Consider the following 18,111-nt stretch of genomic DNA (forward strand, 5'->3'; position numbering starts at 1 on the left):
ACACATTTACGGCATTTATATTTACAAAAGTAGGTAGGAAGGAAGATTTTTATTTTTTATACGTTGCGAAGAATTCGATATTTTTTTGTCGATTCATCGGCTGACTGGTTGTCATCATTTCAATACGGTCTGTTACACCATAGAAATTACAGTAATAATTGTACTCGTCGGTGTGTACAGACCACTTCGAGTCTACGACAGCCCGTCGGACGACCATTTTCTATAATCTTTTCAAGTGTTATTAAATAATAATAATTGCGATTTTAATAACTTCAACATTCAGCAGTCTTACAGTCGTCGTCTCAGTCGTCGTTTGTCATCTAAGCACTCGTTGTTAACGTCCTAGTAGGTGAGTGACCTTATTCTAAACCCGTCGTTTTAGACGCGCTACGGTCGAAACAACCGCTCTCAATTATTGCACTTAATGTATAAAACATAATATATTTTCAACACCCAAGTATTTACGACTTAACATGCCCTTTAATCATTATAATCAATTAAATATGATTAGAAGTTTGCTTACAAAATCATTCACAGCAAATGGAAAAACCATAATATTGAGGTTATATCTACTAATACGTGACTAATCACAATAGTAAAACTTAACTCAGACCACCTATTTTGAATTAACATTTGATTAATTTTACTTTCTTGATTTGTAATCATTGAAATGAAAAAAGTGTGAATTTTGAAAACTTCAAGAATTTGTGTTAAATAGGAAAATAATAAAAATGTAACTCGGTAATGACAAGTAGGTGGGTAATTTAGCTAGCTTTAATATAAAGTATTAATGAGAGAGATTTGATATCACACCCAAGCGGTATAACCACTTGAATCCATAAAAACGTTGGCCTGAACAGTCCCATATTTCTATTTTTTAACTTTTCTCCTAAACTATGATAGCTAGAAATTTGGTTAGGTTAAAAAGGGATTATCAAGTAGATACTAAATGTGGAATTAAATTTTTTTTATAAAATTTATTTAATTTTTCACAGATAAAAAAAAGAGTTATTTTTCTCTTGATTTTCATTTAGCCAGGTAGATTTCCAAAACTAGGGAACAGATTTTGTTGTTTGGGGTCTTGTTAGATTCACATTGGCTAGGAGAAGACGTGCAGCGAAGATTTTCAGAACTTAATCTCCAATCGTTAATTCACTACAAAGCTGTAAAGCTGAAAAACATCCAAAAATGCCCAATAAAATTTGTTTTAATTTTTTTAAATGTTCTGTAGTGAATTAACTATGAAAGATAAAGTTCTGAAAATCTTTACTGCACTTCTCCTAACCAATGTGAATCTAGCAAGACCCCAAACAACGAAATCTGCTCTCCGGTTTCGGAGATCTATCTCACTAAATGAAAATGATTTTTTGTGGGACTGTTCACACCGACATTTTTCTGGATTCAAATTGTTCTACCGCTTATAGTGTTAGATATTATCTAGATACGTTTTTCGTATATTTTATATCATCTAGATAACTTTTAAATGATTTATCTATTATCTTATCTAGATAATAAAAACTGTCTTTTTTTAAATTATCTAGATAATTATTTACTCCATTGTAGTATTTTTTTTTATACAATGTATATTTACACAATTTCACTGCATTGTAATAATATGACCCGTGGATTTACAAAAAGTTAATATAAAGAAAATATAACACAATATAGAGAAAAAAATATTTATTATCAACAATAATCTTTCCGATAAAAATTAAAAGCCAAAAACTATTATATGGCATACAATTACTAATGACAGTTAGTTTTTTTTTTATAAGGTTTTGTAATCTGGTCTTAAATATTTGTTCGTATTAATGCAATTTACATTTATAGATAAAACAAAATAATTTATGTTTTAAATGTATATTGTGCCATAGTCGACATGATCAAAATGTGATTTTCAGGGTAATATACTCCAAAGCCTTAAGCGGCAGGATAATTCGTTGATACATTTAATTTCTAATTTGTTAATAATATTTGATAAGTAGGTTTTAAATATTATTTAGTCCATTGTTTGGTTAATAATAAGGAGCTATTGTAAGTAAAATTGTTCAACATTTAAGTTTCTTTACGATAGTAATATTAGTAACTTGTGTTTCAAATAATGAAAAAATATATACACCTTTTGTTCAGGAAATTTGACCAGTGCTTATAATGTTTTCCAAAAATATTAACAAGTTTGTTTTAATAATTTTATTTTTTCGAATAAACATAGTCACATTTGCATTTTTCTAAAAATAAATAAATTTATATAGTCATTCAATGTAATTAATTATTTGTATAAGTTTTCCACTCATTACATAGCATGATTATTTTCATTATTATCCTTGATGTTCATACTATCTATAGTCTATACCTACCTATACAAAAGAGATTAAATTTGTTTTTTAGCTAAAATTATATTAAGTTTGTTAATTAAATTATACCTAAATACCTATAGCAATAATAAATATTGATAAAAAATAAATAAGAGCAAAAGGTAGGTGTTTGAATATAAAGAATTCGGTAAAAATATAAGATTTTTAAAATTTAATTTTTAATTAATAAAAATGTGTAACATTCACAATTTATTCTTAAAAAAGTAAATGCAATGAATGAGTTTTTTCAAACACAGATTTTTATTGACTATTATTAAATAAAGATATGGTCGACTAACAAATATGAAATAACGTGACTACCTCATTGACGGCGTGTAACAGACTAACTTTTATTTAATACTGGTTTAACAAAATAATAGTAATAATATTAATGACTTAGATAAGAATTAATATATATATCTGACAGTGTAGGATTGATTTCTCAACAATTTTAACTTAAAAATAGTTAATATATAAGTTATGTTAAGTAATCAAAACTCCTATAAAATGTTTAAAGAATATTCTGATTCTTTACATACATATGTTAACTGTATGCACTTTTTAACTGAGTATATTTTGTTTATTTTTTAGTCCCAAAGCAAATTTAATAAGGATATTTTCAAGATGGCACCCAAATCGTTATTGGTTCAAAATCGAAACAAGCCTTCTAAGAATAACATCTTTATTAAGAAACTTAATCATGCTTTGGTAATCAATAATAATTTACGTAAGCGTATTGATGAGTTATCGGACCAAAATAAACAATTATCAACCACTAGGAATAACTTATCATTGGAGAAATTGTCATTGCAAACTGAAATTAACTCTATTAGAAATTCTAATGTTCAACTGACGGCAATGCATAATATAATGAATAAAAAAATTAGTGCATTAGAACAAACTATTCAAAGCTGTATACCTGCATTGGTAACTATGTCGCAATGTATCCCATCTATGTTAGACAGTGTACACGAAATGAGTAAGTTTGAGATCAAAGACTTTAACAAGGAAAAGAAAGAAAAACAGACAAAAACTGTTAGACCTATGATTAACGGTCACACCATCATTCAACCAGCTATTAGAATAAGGAGATGTGATATTATGATGTCGCCCATCATTGAAAGTCCTATTACTGAACAACCCCGGCATAGTACTGAACAACCGCGACATAGTATTGAACAGCCGCGACATAGTACTGAACAACCGCGGCATAGTACTGAACAACCCCGGCGTAGTACTGAGCAACCGCGACATAGTACTGAACAACCGCGGCATAGTACTGAACAACCGCGGCATAGTACTGAACAACCACGGCGCAGTACTGAACAACCGCGGCGCAGTACTGAACAAACTCCAAAAAGACCAAGAAAACTAAGTTATAGAAGCTCACCACAATGCAAACTTAATATGGAACCATATGTAAGATTAAAAGATGTTGCAGCCATGTTAAAAAACTCCAAAGCTGTGCCTAATGAAGAAGGACCTCAACGTCGACTAAACGAAAATTTAGGTGAAGGTCCTAGTTGGTTGCATACTCCAGAAAATCAAACACAAAATTCTAACAACACTACTAATGCAATACAGAATGTTCAAAGTTCTTCTAGATCAACGACAGTCAATGAAGTTCAGGCTGATGTTTCAACAATTGCTTCTACTTCAAGTGGTATTACAGATAATACATTTGATGGAACTGAAGAACGCCGCAGTAATTTATCTTCTATTGATTCAAGTATGATGAGAAACGTAACATGTCGAAAACGTACAAAACGATCAAGTGAATCAAGCAGTGCATCAGATATTGATGATTCAACTTCTTCATCAAGACCTAGTAGATCTGCAACAAAAAATATCAACTATAAAGAAAAGGGCCTGGGCGGTAAACTCAGAAGATAATTATTTTAAGTATCATAAAACTTATAAAGAAATGTTTATGATATTTAATTATGTGTATTATATGTAATTTTTTGTTATAACAACAGAATTTTCAAACTAATTATGATATGGTATATGTTTAAATGTTAGCTTTATAATACATATATTTTATTTTACTAAAATAAGTTAATATAATATAAATCAGTTTTACAAATATTAAATTAATTCTGGTAGTTCAGAACATAATTATGTGTTTAAAGTATCATAAAACCGATTAAGCAATTGTGTGTATTAAACTTTTAACCCACTATTATGTGTAATTTTTCATATTAAGTAAAATTAGTAAACAATGGTTTTTTTTTTTTTGGATTTATTATGATTTACCTATATTTTATTAGTAAATATAATATAAATCAGGATTAGAAATATTAAGTGAATTCTAACAGTTTGCAATTAAAAATATCAACTATAGGGAAAAAGGCTTTGATGGTAAATTCAGAAAATAATAATGTATTCAAGGTATCATAAGACCTATTAAGAAATTGTAAATGGAATTTAATTGTATGTATTACACTATTATATTATTTAACTTTTCATAATTTGTAAACAAAAGTTTTATTTTTACTTATGATTTATTGTCTGTTTTGAATATAAACTATATACCATTAAGTATATTTTATTTTATTAAAATAAGTTAATATAATTCAAAACAGTTTTACAAATATTTAGTGAATTCTAATAGTTCTACTTTGTTGGAATTTCAGTTTGTAGATAATAAAGTAAAGCATTTAAGTTAATATATTATGCATTTATGCAACAAGGGTTAGAATTAAGTAAAGTGTAACATTCAACAAAACTGTTGATCATGCTTTTGAGTACTATTTATTTCAGATAAATTACTTAATCAAATAAATATTAAGTTTTTAATAATTGTTATAATTAATATAAAATTACAAACACATTACTATGATTATTAAATATTCGTTAAATAGAGTTAAAATAGTTTAGCTAGTACCTATACGACATATGTATCACAATATTATGTTTAATTTTTTTGTAGTTCTTATTGTATTTTTTTTACTCTTCCGTGTCAACATTTTTATTTTACTTATTTTTTTGAAAATGTATGGGTGGGCCTGCTGGTTCAATACAGATATAAAACCTAATTTATTTAACATAATGTGGTTTGGTTCTAAGAGGGCCTATCTCACTTTTTGACCAATTTGAGTTTAGGGCATTAAAATAGAGTTACTATATTATAAGTGATAACTGAGATACAATGCCTAATGTTAAAAACTATATCAACAAGTTATAGAACTAAAATGGCCAATCTGATAATTAAAATGTATTATTCCTGAAAGTTGTAAAAAAAGAGATTGGCACTTTTAGACCCAAGCCATAAATGCTATCAAGTCCAGCTTTGAATTAAAAAAGTATTTGAGACAAATATTATGTTAAAATTATAAACTTACATTTCTTAATTGTAAATAATAGTAAAGCTTTGTTTGAGGGTATAGATAATTACCCAAATTAAAATTATTTAGAAAATAGTTTAAAATATTTGTGAATATTGTAGTACCTACTATATGGAATTATAGAATTGCTAGATTTTATACCGGCTTTATTATTTATTATATCTAATATTTATAAACTACTTATCTATATATTAAAATTTAAGATAATTATCAAGATTGTAATAATTATAGACCTATTGCATTGACATTAACAATTAGAAAGTTATTTGACATATGTATTAAAAATAAGTATATGGATAAATTGTATTTTTGTACATCTTATATTTTGTTTTTATAAATTATTTTCTCATCATATCTTGAGTTGCAAAGGATATATTTTTTTTTTTAAAACCATCAATTAATTATCAATATAATAAGCGTAACCACTGATTTTACATAGGATACTAAGTATACAATGTAATATGGTATAACTAATATTGAGAAAGAAATAAACTGTAAAAATAAACAAAACATTATTATTGTTTTTAATTATTATAACTTATAATTAGTATTGTTTAAGATATTATAAAAAATATATAATATATAATAATTTTATTTTTTTTTCACAATAATTGTAATTTTTTATTTTATTACCTGTGTATTATGAGATAAGTATTAAAACATTAGTTATACCATATTACAAAGTATACATAGTATGCTATGTATAATCAGTAGTTATACTTATTATGTTGATAATTAATTTATGGTTTTAAAAAAAAAAAAGTTCCTTTGCAACTCAAGATATCATGAGAAAACAATTCATAAAATCAAAATAAAAGATATTAAATATTATAAATTATAATATATATATATGTATATGTAATATGTATGTAATATGATATAATAATAGATCATAAAATAAATAATCATAAATATTGTGCTTACAATGTGCATTCCATTATTTTTTTATGTTTTAAAAATAATATTTCTAAAAAGCCTAACTGCTCTTACCTAGTCTCTATGACTCATCCGTAATACAAAGGACCTAGAAAATTGCATGCCATTTGCGGGAAAAAATAAATAATTCAAAACAAGCTTCCACTTTACAAAGAGCCTAGGGTTTTTGCAATACTAATTTTTCAAATAGCCTATGACATATTTGAAATATTAATAAAAATAAAGTTTTTAGAATATTTACTGACTTAAAAAAAATCTTGATTCTATTCATTGATAAATAATGAACAAAACACTTTGAATACTGTCGTATTTGAGGAGTAGCTCAGGAATTATTTAAATTATATTTTTCAATAGATAGATTGTGTTAAGTTGTTATAGAATAGAATATATATTAATGTTATTAATAAAAAATAATAAACTACTTTTAGTGTTGTATCTAGATACAGCTTTAGAGCAACTGAGCAAGTGTTATTTTTAATTTATATAAATGGATTATTAAAATATGTAAATTTTGATGTTAATGTGTAGTTTCAAGTGTCATAAATTCAATGTAATTTAATTTAAAGCAATTGAAGGTTTAACTTATGTTAAACAATAGTTGGACTCTTGAACTAAACCGATTTATCAAGGTTCTTATTTGCATTTAAGTATTGATAAATGAATAATGATATGTCCAGAATTTAGTTAAAATTTTTATTTAGTTTGTTAGTGTTATTTGAATGTTTTTAACGATTATTCGAATAATTGGAACAAATGCAGTTTAGTTAAAGTGATGAAGTGAAGGAATTTTCTTTTTTCAAAATTGTTTTTTTGTATGCTTAATTTTATGGTACATTGAAAAGAAGTTGTAAAAACTTCATTCGGAAGTTATGGTCAAAAAAACTTGTTCAAAAAATCCAAAAATAATTTACCTATGTTTCAAAAAACAAACAGAAAAATTTGTTATAAGCACGGTGAGCTATATCGTTGTAGGCATGTGTAAAACACCAACAGTCATGAACTTCATAAGGCTATAACTTAAAAACTAATGATTATCGCCAATTAATTTTTACGCCATCGTTCTTGACTCGAAAAAAATTCGCGTGGGGGCTAATCAAAATTTATCCCTGGTTTTTTATTGCTTATTATTTTAGCCTATTTCTTCCAAACGAAAAAATATAAGTTATTGGTTCTGATTTCACCAAAAACTTCTTTATGTTTTTACACACCAATTTAAAAAAAAAGTTTGAGGTACTTAATATACAAATGTTTGAAATAACTTAATAATTCAGTTTTAAGATGGTTTATTAACAATAACATAAAAAATAAGTATGATAGGTAAATTCTAAATTCTGATCTCATCAAAATGTTAAGTATTGAAATTATATTATTTCTAAACAGTTTAAACTCAAAAATACGTTTTTTTTTTAAAATTGAACATTTTGAAGTTTTTCACTATAACTTCCAAATTGAGTTTGAGTGGCTTTTAGTATTTTTTAGTTACCTACTTTTAATTTTTATCAAATTAAGCATGTAAAAACACACGTATTTAAAAAAAAAAAATTCCGAAGAATTGCTTAGGATGCCCCCCAACCATATTGTTTAATTAATGAAAAGTTTAAATTCAGTTCTTTTGAAAGAATATATTGATATATATATAAAATACAAATAGTAATAACTTTCAACCGGTAAGGAGTTGTAGAAGATTTATTAAGAAAAATGATTCGGTAACACAGAATATTCGAATAATTTTCAAAAAAACATGTTATTCAGTCGAGTATTTTATTATTTGAATGATTATCCGATAGTTTGTACGAATAATCGAATATTGTTCCATAGTACAATTAATTATTATTCGTAACCGCCCATCATCACGGCTTTTATATTTCAAGGGGCGACACTTAGGCAATTTCCAATCACGTTTTAGCAGCCAGTGAACTAATAATTGTCATGTCGCTCATACTAGTCATGCTCTATTCCCCCGTAAGTTTGCTCACTTTTTGTATTTTGCCCGCGCAGAGTATAATATGGTGAAAACGTCGTGAAAATACAAGTTCACTGCGTAGGTATACACCGCGGTGTTTCGTGAAACTGTAGGACTACAATGAAACGTATTGTCACGACGTTTTCGCCGTACTCTGCGTGGGCAAAATACAAAAAGTGGGCGAACTTACGGGGAACAGAGTACCTATAGTGTTGCAAATGATTATTAGTGTGAGTGACTTCCATTCTCGTAAGAGCATGCACATGTCGATGATAACAGTGTAAAATTCACTATACTATTGTACGACAACTTACTTACTCGGTAAAGTTTTCCATCACATTATCAAGTCTACTGATCAAGTCTGTGTCATTCTATTATTTCTAATGCCATTTGACAGAACGTAATACTAGGTACAGTAATATGTCCGATAATATTTCTTGATCCGTTGTTGAACGTCAAAACATCCCGGCCAAAACTCAAAATACCCCCGCAAAAATATTCCATGACAAAATATCCCTCGTAAATATTAATTCAAAATTAAACCTTCGTTATAAAAGAATATTGCGCGAGATATTAGCTGCAGTTCCATCCTGCAGTAGTTAACCATATTATAATTAAGGTCTGAGCCATTTTTTTAGAATTAAATCAGCTGAATGTTTTTTAAGGTATTCAATTGGCAATGTTTTGTTGCAAAACTAACTTTTTCCAAAACAAAAATATTGGTTTCTAAACGCTTTTCATTTTACTATAATTTTTAAGTATCTATACTTAAAAAAACACACTTAGAGAAAAATTATGCATTTATTATAATATTTTTGTTTAATACTGTGTTGAATTGATCGATAAATGCATTTAAATATTTTTTGAGAACTATTTATATCTTATATTATTATATTATAATTTCATCACATCCGGAAATGGTTATCGGGTGTGTTTACCACGGACGCTGACAAAAGAAGTCGGTAGCTACAGCAACAACGTTGGCGAAAAATTACTCAATGATTTTTTAATTAATTATTTTATTGTGGTAATTGGGTATTTTCGTATAATGTTTGAAAATATTGAAGTGATAAGGAGTAACCATGGGCGTATATTGTGCACGTTTACAACAATTTTAAATTTATCCATTCGTAAATACATATCAAAATGGCATTGCGCGGTTGAAGTTGCTATGAAAAATTTCCTTTTGGAATAGTAAAACTTATAATTAACAATATACTTAAGACACGATTGAGCATAAAACACCTTTTTTGCGACACGATTGAGCCAAATTGTCGGCGTGTCGAAGGAAATCGGAATACAAAAGAAAACCTACACGATTGAGCATAAAAAACTCTGCAACGTTGCCATCTTCCATTTTGAGCTATACTATACAAAAAATATTTATTTAAATAATTACAATAATTCAAAATATAACATATCAAAAAAATAACATGATTTCATAGTCAATAAAATAGTGACATTTCATAAATCTGTTTGATAATAATAATAATAATAATAATAATAATAATAACGATGATGATGATAATAATAATAATAGTTATGAAAATAATAAAATCAAAATATGGTACAAATTAAAAAAAATAAATATTGCATGGTTTATAAGTCAAGAATATTATGGAGTAAGGGTGATCAAACACTGATATTATTAATTTTGTAATTGTATCTTAATTTATTATCTTATATTTTCTCCCAATTTTAAATGTTTAAAACGTCGGTACTTTATTGCTCCGGAACTAATTTAAAAATCGATGGAATTGTCGATAAAGCAGGGCTCAGCTCACGGCTCGCGTCTGGTATGGTAATAATTGGTGTAATAATACGTGAAAATAATAAATTACAAAATTTCGGCCACGTGAATGGCAACATCGCATACAATATTCTATGCTCAATCGTGTTGCTAAAAAGGAATATGCTCAATCGTGCTTTACCGACTCGCCCGGCCCTAAATCCGGCCCTGCCTACCCAGGGTGCCACAGTTAAGAGGCTGTCGTCAATTTTAGCTCAAAGACTTTAAGTTTCAACAAAATCAAAGTTAGTGTACGTTGTATGATTTTTATTCTGAAAAACCAGAACTCGCCCGAAAGTTGTCTATAGATCGTACGGAACACTTTGTAAAAATTAAAACTTATATTATTGAAAACTGTAATTGATTAAAAATTGCCTAAATGTTGCCCCTCAAATAATATACGTAGCGAGGCCCTTTAACGAAATTAATAATAATATCATTAGTGATCAAAATAAACGTATTAAGAGACGCGTGATATTACCGTTCTTTCATCTCTGTACCTTATACGAAAGTTCGACAGACGACGGTTTCTTAGAATGAGTATTTACTATATTGGGCATAATCAGGACAAAAATTAGAAATTAACTGCAGAATTTTTATATTTAAAAAATCCAAATTATTAAAATTTTCAGGTAGTTCAATTGCACCACCTGCCTCCCACCCCTCCGAGCGTGCCTGATACAAAGTCAGACGAGGTGCGTACATCATATTATTGTAATAATTACGATTTGATTAATTTATAGATTCAGCCGTTCAGGGGTTCTCAAAAATATATAGAATAATATACTTACTAATTTCTTATGGAAAAAACAGGATTTTAACCTTTGGTGGAAAACATTTAAATCTCTTTTATACATAGTCATACCACCTAACACTACTGATCATTGACTACGTACAGATCGGAGATGCCCAATTGTAGCCCGAATACAGCTAGTCGTATTTTATCCCAAATATAACTAGATAAGTATCCCGATTGCGTCCAAACACACATTGGTTCACAAAATAACGTGTAATTAATAAAATAAAATATCTATAAAATATATTTTCATTAAAATGCATCATAAATAGTATACCTATATACATACAAATAGTAAAATAATTGTTTACAATAAAAAAGATATGAAATAAAATGAATATTATGTCAATTAATAGTCAATAAATAGTCAAATATTAAAATGGTGTTAAATTATAGTGTTAGATGTAGATTTTTAAAACTTAGTATTTTTACAAAATTAACAAAATTAAAATTAGATATTTCCATGTTTTTGGAATTTTTAATTTTGATTTGTATAAATAGTATTTCTTTGGTACCTACCTAATGTTTACGGGCCGCAATCGGGATAGGTTAAAAGGTAAAAAGGCTACTTTGGGCCGCAATTGGGTGACTCCCGTGTACAGATTTACACGATCCGCACGCAATCACATAGAAAACTGTCAAAATTAAACTTCTTAAAAAAAGTAAATAACGAATCCTTAGGCCTTGCCTTATTTAAGGGGCAACAGTTAGGCAATTTCTAATTCGTTATAATTACCCGGGATTCATGAGTTGGTTGTAAATGATTATTAGTGTGAGCGGGGCGAGTAGAGTACGTCTTATGGCGAAAACAAAAACAAAAAAAAATTATGGAAAAACAGTATTTGTACAGTTACAAATGTATAAAATATTCAATTTTAAAGCCAAGGATTGAACATTTATTACAATGTGTTTCATGAGTAGTTCATCGCACATGACCAACAAATTTAAAAGATATAATATATCAACACAGTTTTTTTTATAGACATTTGAAGTTCAATTTTGGACAAAATGACATGTTTAAAACAAGGAATAAAGATTTTAGTTATTTTGTTGTAATTTAAAAATAATAAATTTTCTATAACATTATTACATTACAGTGATTTACTGTTCAATGACGAGGTACACTCGAAACGTTTACGGTGCGGCAAAGTGGTGACATATACTTTCCCTGTTTCCTTCTTCTTACAACAATTAATATTTAAAAAAAAATTAACCCGAATGTCGAGCTCTCTCGTTATTGTCGAGGGCACGGCATCGGAGGCACGAGCCACGCGTGACTTTAATGATAATATAATAATATTATAATTACATACCGTCTTCGGGCGCGCGTGTACCTATACCTTACTTATACCTACCCTACTTACCTGCGGCATTTATTAAAATATTCGTCCAACGACAGCAAACATACGCCGTATTATACACATAAAATATGCGCTTACCCGTGTTATTATGTACCGTCGCGGGTTGTCGTGCAGCACAAAAGTCGTACATAATATTAGGTTGAACTCGTATGGTCACTGTACGACGTCGACTGTGGAGGAGGAGGAGGAGGAGGAGGAGCACCTATTGCCCGTACACGACATTCGATGTTTTTAAATATTAACGATCGACCACCGGTAAATGGGCGTATGGCCGAACTATCATTACCACACTATTTAGGTCACCCGGCTATACAATGATTACAGCTGATGTCATATAACATATTAACTATATATTTTTATGCAGGCACGAGGCACCGAATTTAAAAATTTATTACACATAGCTATGATACCGCACGAAACCTATCGATATATTACCTAGGTACGCGCTTACTTATAATATCGTTTGACCGACCACTCCTACATTATTTCGTCGTCGACTTGGTGGGAAAACGTCCCATGTGAAAAAACACGACTTTTTAGGGACAATAATATTTTTAAATTAACGATTATTTCATTTAAACAAAAAGAAACTCGGTGTACTTGCGATGAAATTATTATTTACAAATGCCATCATCATGTATACAGCTGTAGCCCTTTACACCCTTTAAACTTAATACCTTTTAACTTTACATATTCTCTTTTTTAACCACATAAGCGGACTGCTCCATACCCTATCGCCAATAGCGTTTATCAAAGTAATACTGATACCACAGAGTACCGGTAAAATTTTATTTTACAACAATAAAACTTAAAACAAAAATTATAGACAAAAAATAATTAATACTTTTTTTTATATAATACTGCCAATGGGGGAGGCATGGCCACCGTGACACAACACTATGGATGCATGGCAATTTTTTATTAGTACAAATAATTTTTTTCCTGTGAATTTTTAAAATTTATTTTTTTGTGTTTTCCAATAAATTATCGAACTTTTAAAAACGCTTTAGCACAAACAATGTTCTTCTCAATAATTGATAACTGTACAAATCTGGTGATTTTACAACAATTGCAAGACTCTTTGTTAAAAATAAAACTTAGAATGTAGGTACACCGCGAGTGCCACATTTCGAGTAGCGTATTATGTAACACTAAATAATTATTTATCATTCACGTTCTATATATATATATATATATATATATTGGCTTGGCAAGTTAATCAAATTTTTCAACTCCGTTAAGTTCAGTTAAAAAAGCTGCAGAAGATAAAAAATATAAACACGTAAAAACAGGCCAGACAAACCTGTGTTACTGGAAGGTTTGACGGATTAAAATTTTTAAAACAAAAAAAATAACGACTTTACTAATGCATGATCGTCGACCGAACGCAATATTATGCAGGCACGAGGCACCGTATTTAAAAATTTACTACACAGCTATATGATACCGCACGATAGTCAGCTATTATACCTACATTTGTAAATTTAAATAAAATATCGTTTGGCCGACCACTCCTACATTATTTCGCTGTTGACGTGGGAAAAAATTCCATGTGGAAAACACGATTTTTAATTATATAGACAAATAAGTTATTTAATATTTATAAATTAACTATTGTTCCATTTAAACAAAAATGTACTCGGCATAAAAATTATACAATATATACAGGTCGATTTTTTAAACATGATCGGGGTGATTAATATTACATTTATTCAAATTTTTAGAACTTTTAAGTAAACCTAAAGACCACATTTTCAAATTCCTGATATTTTTTGTACTACTAAAGGATAGTGATGATCAAAATTGGTCTTGGTCTTGCGGTCTTGCAAGACTCTTGCTGCAAGACCTAGACCAAGATGGTACTGGTCTAGCAAGACCAAGACCAAGATTAAGCTTGCAAGAGCAAGACCAAGACCAAAACAAGACCATCACTGCTCTTGCAGTCTTTTAATTTTTTTTCCATGAAAACACATTAGTGTATCTAGATTTTATTAACTAATAATTTATAACGAAAATAATAAGAAATTATTTGTACCTATTGTTATTAGATTTGATCAGTATTCAAGGAATTGGTGAATTTGGAATTATTGAAAAAAGCAAGGCTGGTCAAGTTAATAATTTTTTTTAACTCAGTTAAGTTAAATTAATATGCATCAATAACAAAAAGTTAAAAGTTAATACATACTTTTCGTTAACTTTTTATTAAGTTAAAAAAAAGTTAATTTGTTTATACAACGCTAGCGTACTTAATTTTTTTCCAACCCAAAACTAAATTTTAGGATATAGTGTTTATACTTCATACAGTATATCCATATAAGTTAGATTCGAATGATATACATTTTTAACTTTAATCAATTTACGATACATATTTTTTGACATGAAAACGAAATAGACTGAAATAGTGAAATATTATAAAACTAAAAACAAAATAAATTTACTTAACTTACTTCTTAAAATGAAAAATTAACTCGTTAATTTCACGTTAATTATAAAGAAATGTAGTAAGTTAACAGTTAAGTTAATGAAAAGCCAAAAGTAACTAGTCAAGTTAAAAAGTTAAAATAAAATTAACTTTTTAATTTAACTTTAACTTTTTAACTCGTTAATGCCCAGCCTTGGAAAAAGATTAAAAATAATTGGAATTAATATTACAAATAGCATAGTTGTTTCATAGTAATTAATATATAATATATTTTAATATACCATATAATATATTGGACTTAAGTTTCATCTTAGAGATTCATAGTAAAAACCACACACAGCTATAACAGGTATTTAGGGTATTTAGTTTTTTTTTTATTTATTTTGTAAAAATTGCAAGACTAGACCAAGACCAATATTAAGATGTATACCAAATTTTGTTAATTTATAATTCCAGATTTTGGAAGTCTTGGTCTTTGTCTTGTTTTGATCATCACTACTTAAGGAGTGTCCTGTAGTGATACAAACATATTTTTTTTTCAAATTAGAACCCTCCTTTTTACTGTAAATTATTTAGCGGGCATTTTTCTTGAAAATGTTGATGTATTTAAATCAAAATTCTAATGAGTAGTTTCTGAGTTATTAAAATCTTTGTACTAAGGATAATAATCATTAAAATATACGGTTTTACAAAAATATAAGCTATACTATGTAATATTTAGATGTAGTATTCATGATAGCTGGATCAATTTTACATATTGTTTATAATGATAGATCAATAATAATTACTAACATTTTAAAATCATCTAAGCCCCCAAATCTACTTAACCCATTATCATAGACATATTATCCTTAATACACAAAGTTATATAACTCAAAAACTACTCGTTCAAATTTTGATTTAAAAACATCAAAATTATTAAAAAAATATCTGTTGAATAATTGAATGTGAAAAAAGGTGTTGCTATTTGAAAAACAGAAGTTTGTATTGTCACAGGACACAAAAAATATCAAGTTTTCGAAAATAATATGGTCTTCATGGCTCCATAATTATTAATTTAACATTCCAAAAATCAGGATTTGAATATATGTATAATTTAAGGATAAACATAGGGTGCAGGGCGTGCTTAAATATCACCCTGATTTTTTTTTAAATTACATCATTATGTATAGCCGTACATGTATCGCTAAAAATAATCAAGGGTTTTTTTAAATACCATAATAATGTATAGGCAAATACACGCGTAAATTGTAGCGAGAAAATAGGTTTGCGGGACTGAATATAAATTGTCGAAGCTCTAATACTGTACCTAATAGTACTAAAATTATCATACGTGGATATAATAGGACTTTTTTACGCAGCTGGTAGAAACTTTAGCATTAAGTCAAAATAAAAATTTAGCTCGGACAAAAATTTTTAAAAACCAAAGGGGTAAAATAAATTATGAATAAGTTTAAATTGTATATCAAACATAGCAAATAGAAACTCAAATGTCTAAAAATTAGCCTTAAATATGAGGGAATTTTTTTCGGGGATTGTCGTTTATTGTAGACAGTCGTCAGTATTATTTTAATATACATAATATTATGTAGTATAGATGTATAGAACTTTATTTTAGCAATTAATTAATTGTTAACAGTTAAAATATGTCAGGCCAATGAAGCAAACAAGGCAAGGGCGTCTATCTTTGAAAATACAGGGGGACACACACACTGTATATTTGCAATAATATTGACCATTCTGTTAACCTGTTAACTGCTATATGTAAGTTTACGTAGTACAATATTATATGACTGTAATCATACAATAGTATTTATTAATTTATCATAACTATATAATTATTTATTAAATAAATAAGAGTTGGTAGTTCAATTTTCAATAAAATGTATAATATACAACATAAATAATTCACTTGATTATTTAATTCTATAAGTGTCGATAATTACTTACTACACTAGAATAAATAAAAAAAGGTAAAAAATAATTCAGTTTATTATTTAATTTAATTCGTGTATTACTACATACTATAATTACTATGTCCTTAAAAAGGTATAAAACATTATGTTATAAAAATCCATTATTAAAGCATTATAAAAATAAATAATATTAATACCTTACTAGTCAGATATGTTTTGGTATTTTTTACTATCAACCCTAAATGATGACCAAATAAATATTAGGAGGAACACGGTTTCACAACTTGTTCACAATATCACTTGCACTCAATTAATAATAGTAGGTACTTCTATAAAACAATAAACTATTATTTTAATAATTTTTAAACTGAAATCTTATATTTAAATTAAAACACACATTTTAAATTATATACTCTTTTTGAGCTGAATTCATTAGTAATTTTGCATGATATAAAATTATTATTAAACATACCCTTGTCGTAAAGTACGAATATAAAGTTGCTCTAGACTTCTTTTTTGGTGGTTCCATTGTAAATTGGTCAATCTAAATTCTAAATTCTAAAATGCAAAATGCTAATAAAAATGTATCATTAATTTGTAACAAACGTACAGACGCATTTTGGTAACTGTTAAAAGATATATATTTAATCGTGATAATAGTTTAAATCTGGTTGATAACACTGATACGTGATAATTGATAACTAATAACGATAATACCAATCGTAAAATCGATGATAATATAATAAGTTATTCAACAATCACAATAAAATCATTCGACGTATTTTTCTTATACCACATACTAAGATCCGTGTCCATATATAAATAATAATAATAATTATAATAATAATATATATAATAGTATAATAATTATATAAATGTATAATAGACACGGAAAAGCCAGGGGGGACACGCCCCCCTCCCCCCAAGGGACGCCCTTGGAACAAGGCAACATTATATTTTTAGTTTTTAATATTTACCACCGCCGTCACCGTCGTGCATTAAATGTTTTGTGTTTTTAAACCAATAAAAATGGTTCTACCTTTACTGCGCTGGGGTATTATTTAATTTTATTATAGTCATTAACTTAGCGCAGAGATTCTCAAATTGTTTTTCTTGTAAGTACAACTTATGAGCTATGTGTATTATGGATCGATCATGTACCACTCATGACTAAAAATAGAACTAGGTATACAAAATGTTAATACATATAATATTTAACAATAATAA

At 27.9% G+C, this 18,111-nt stretch overlaps 1 protein-coding gene across 1 annotated transcript; it reads left to right on the forward strand.

Annotated features, from left to right (window-relative positions):
* Window positions 1–5,839, forward strand: LOC132935784 (uncharacterized). Its single transcript, XM_061002402.1, has 2 exons — window positions 1–349; window positions 2,946–5,839. Exon 2 carries the CDS (start codon window positions 2,979–2,981, stop codon window positions 4,245–4,247), a length of 1,269 nt encoding a protein of 422 aa, XP_060858385.1. The 5' UTR covers window positions 1–349; window positions 2,946–2,978; the 3' UTR covers window positions 4,248–5,839.
* Window positions 5,840–18,111: the final 12,272 nt, after the last annotated feature.

The sequence above is a fragment of the Metopolophium dirhodum genome, chromosome 1, assembly GCF_019925205.1.
Source record: "Metopolophium dirhodum isolate CAU chromosome 1, ASM1992520v1, whole genome shotgun sequence".
In the NCBI taxonomy this organism is placed as follows: domain Eukaryota; kingdom Metazoa; phylum Arthropoda; class Insecta; order Hemiptera; family Aphididae; genus Metopolophium; species Metopolophium dirhodum.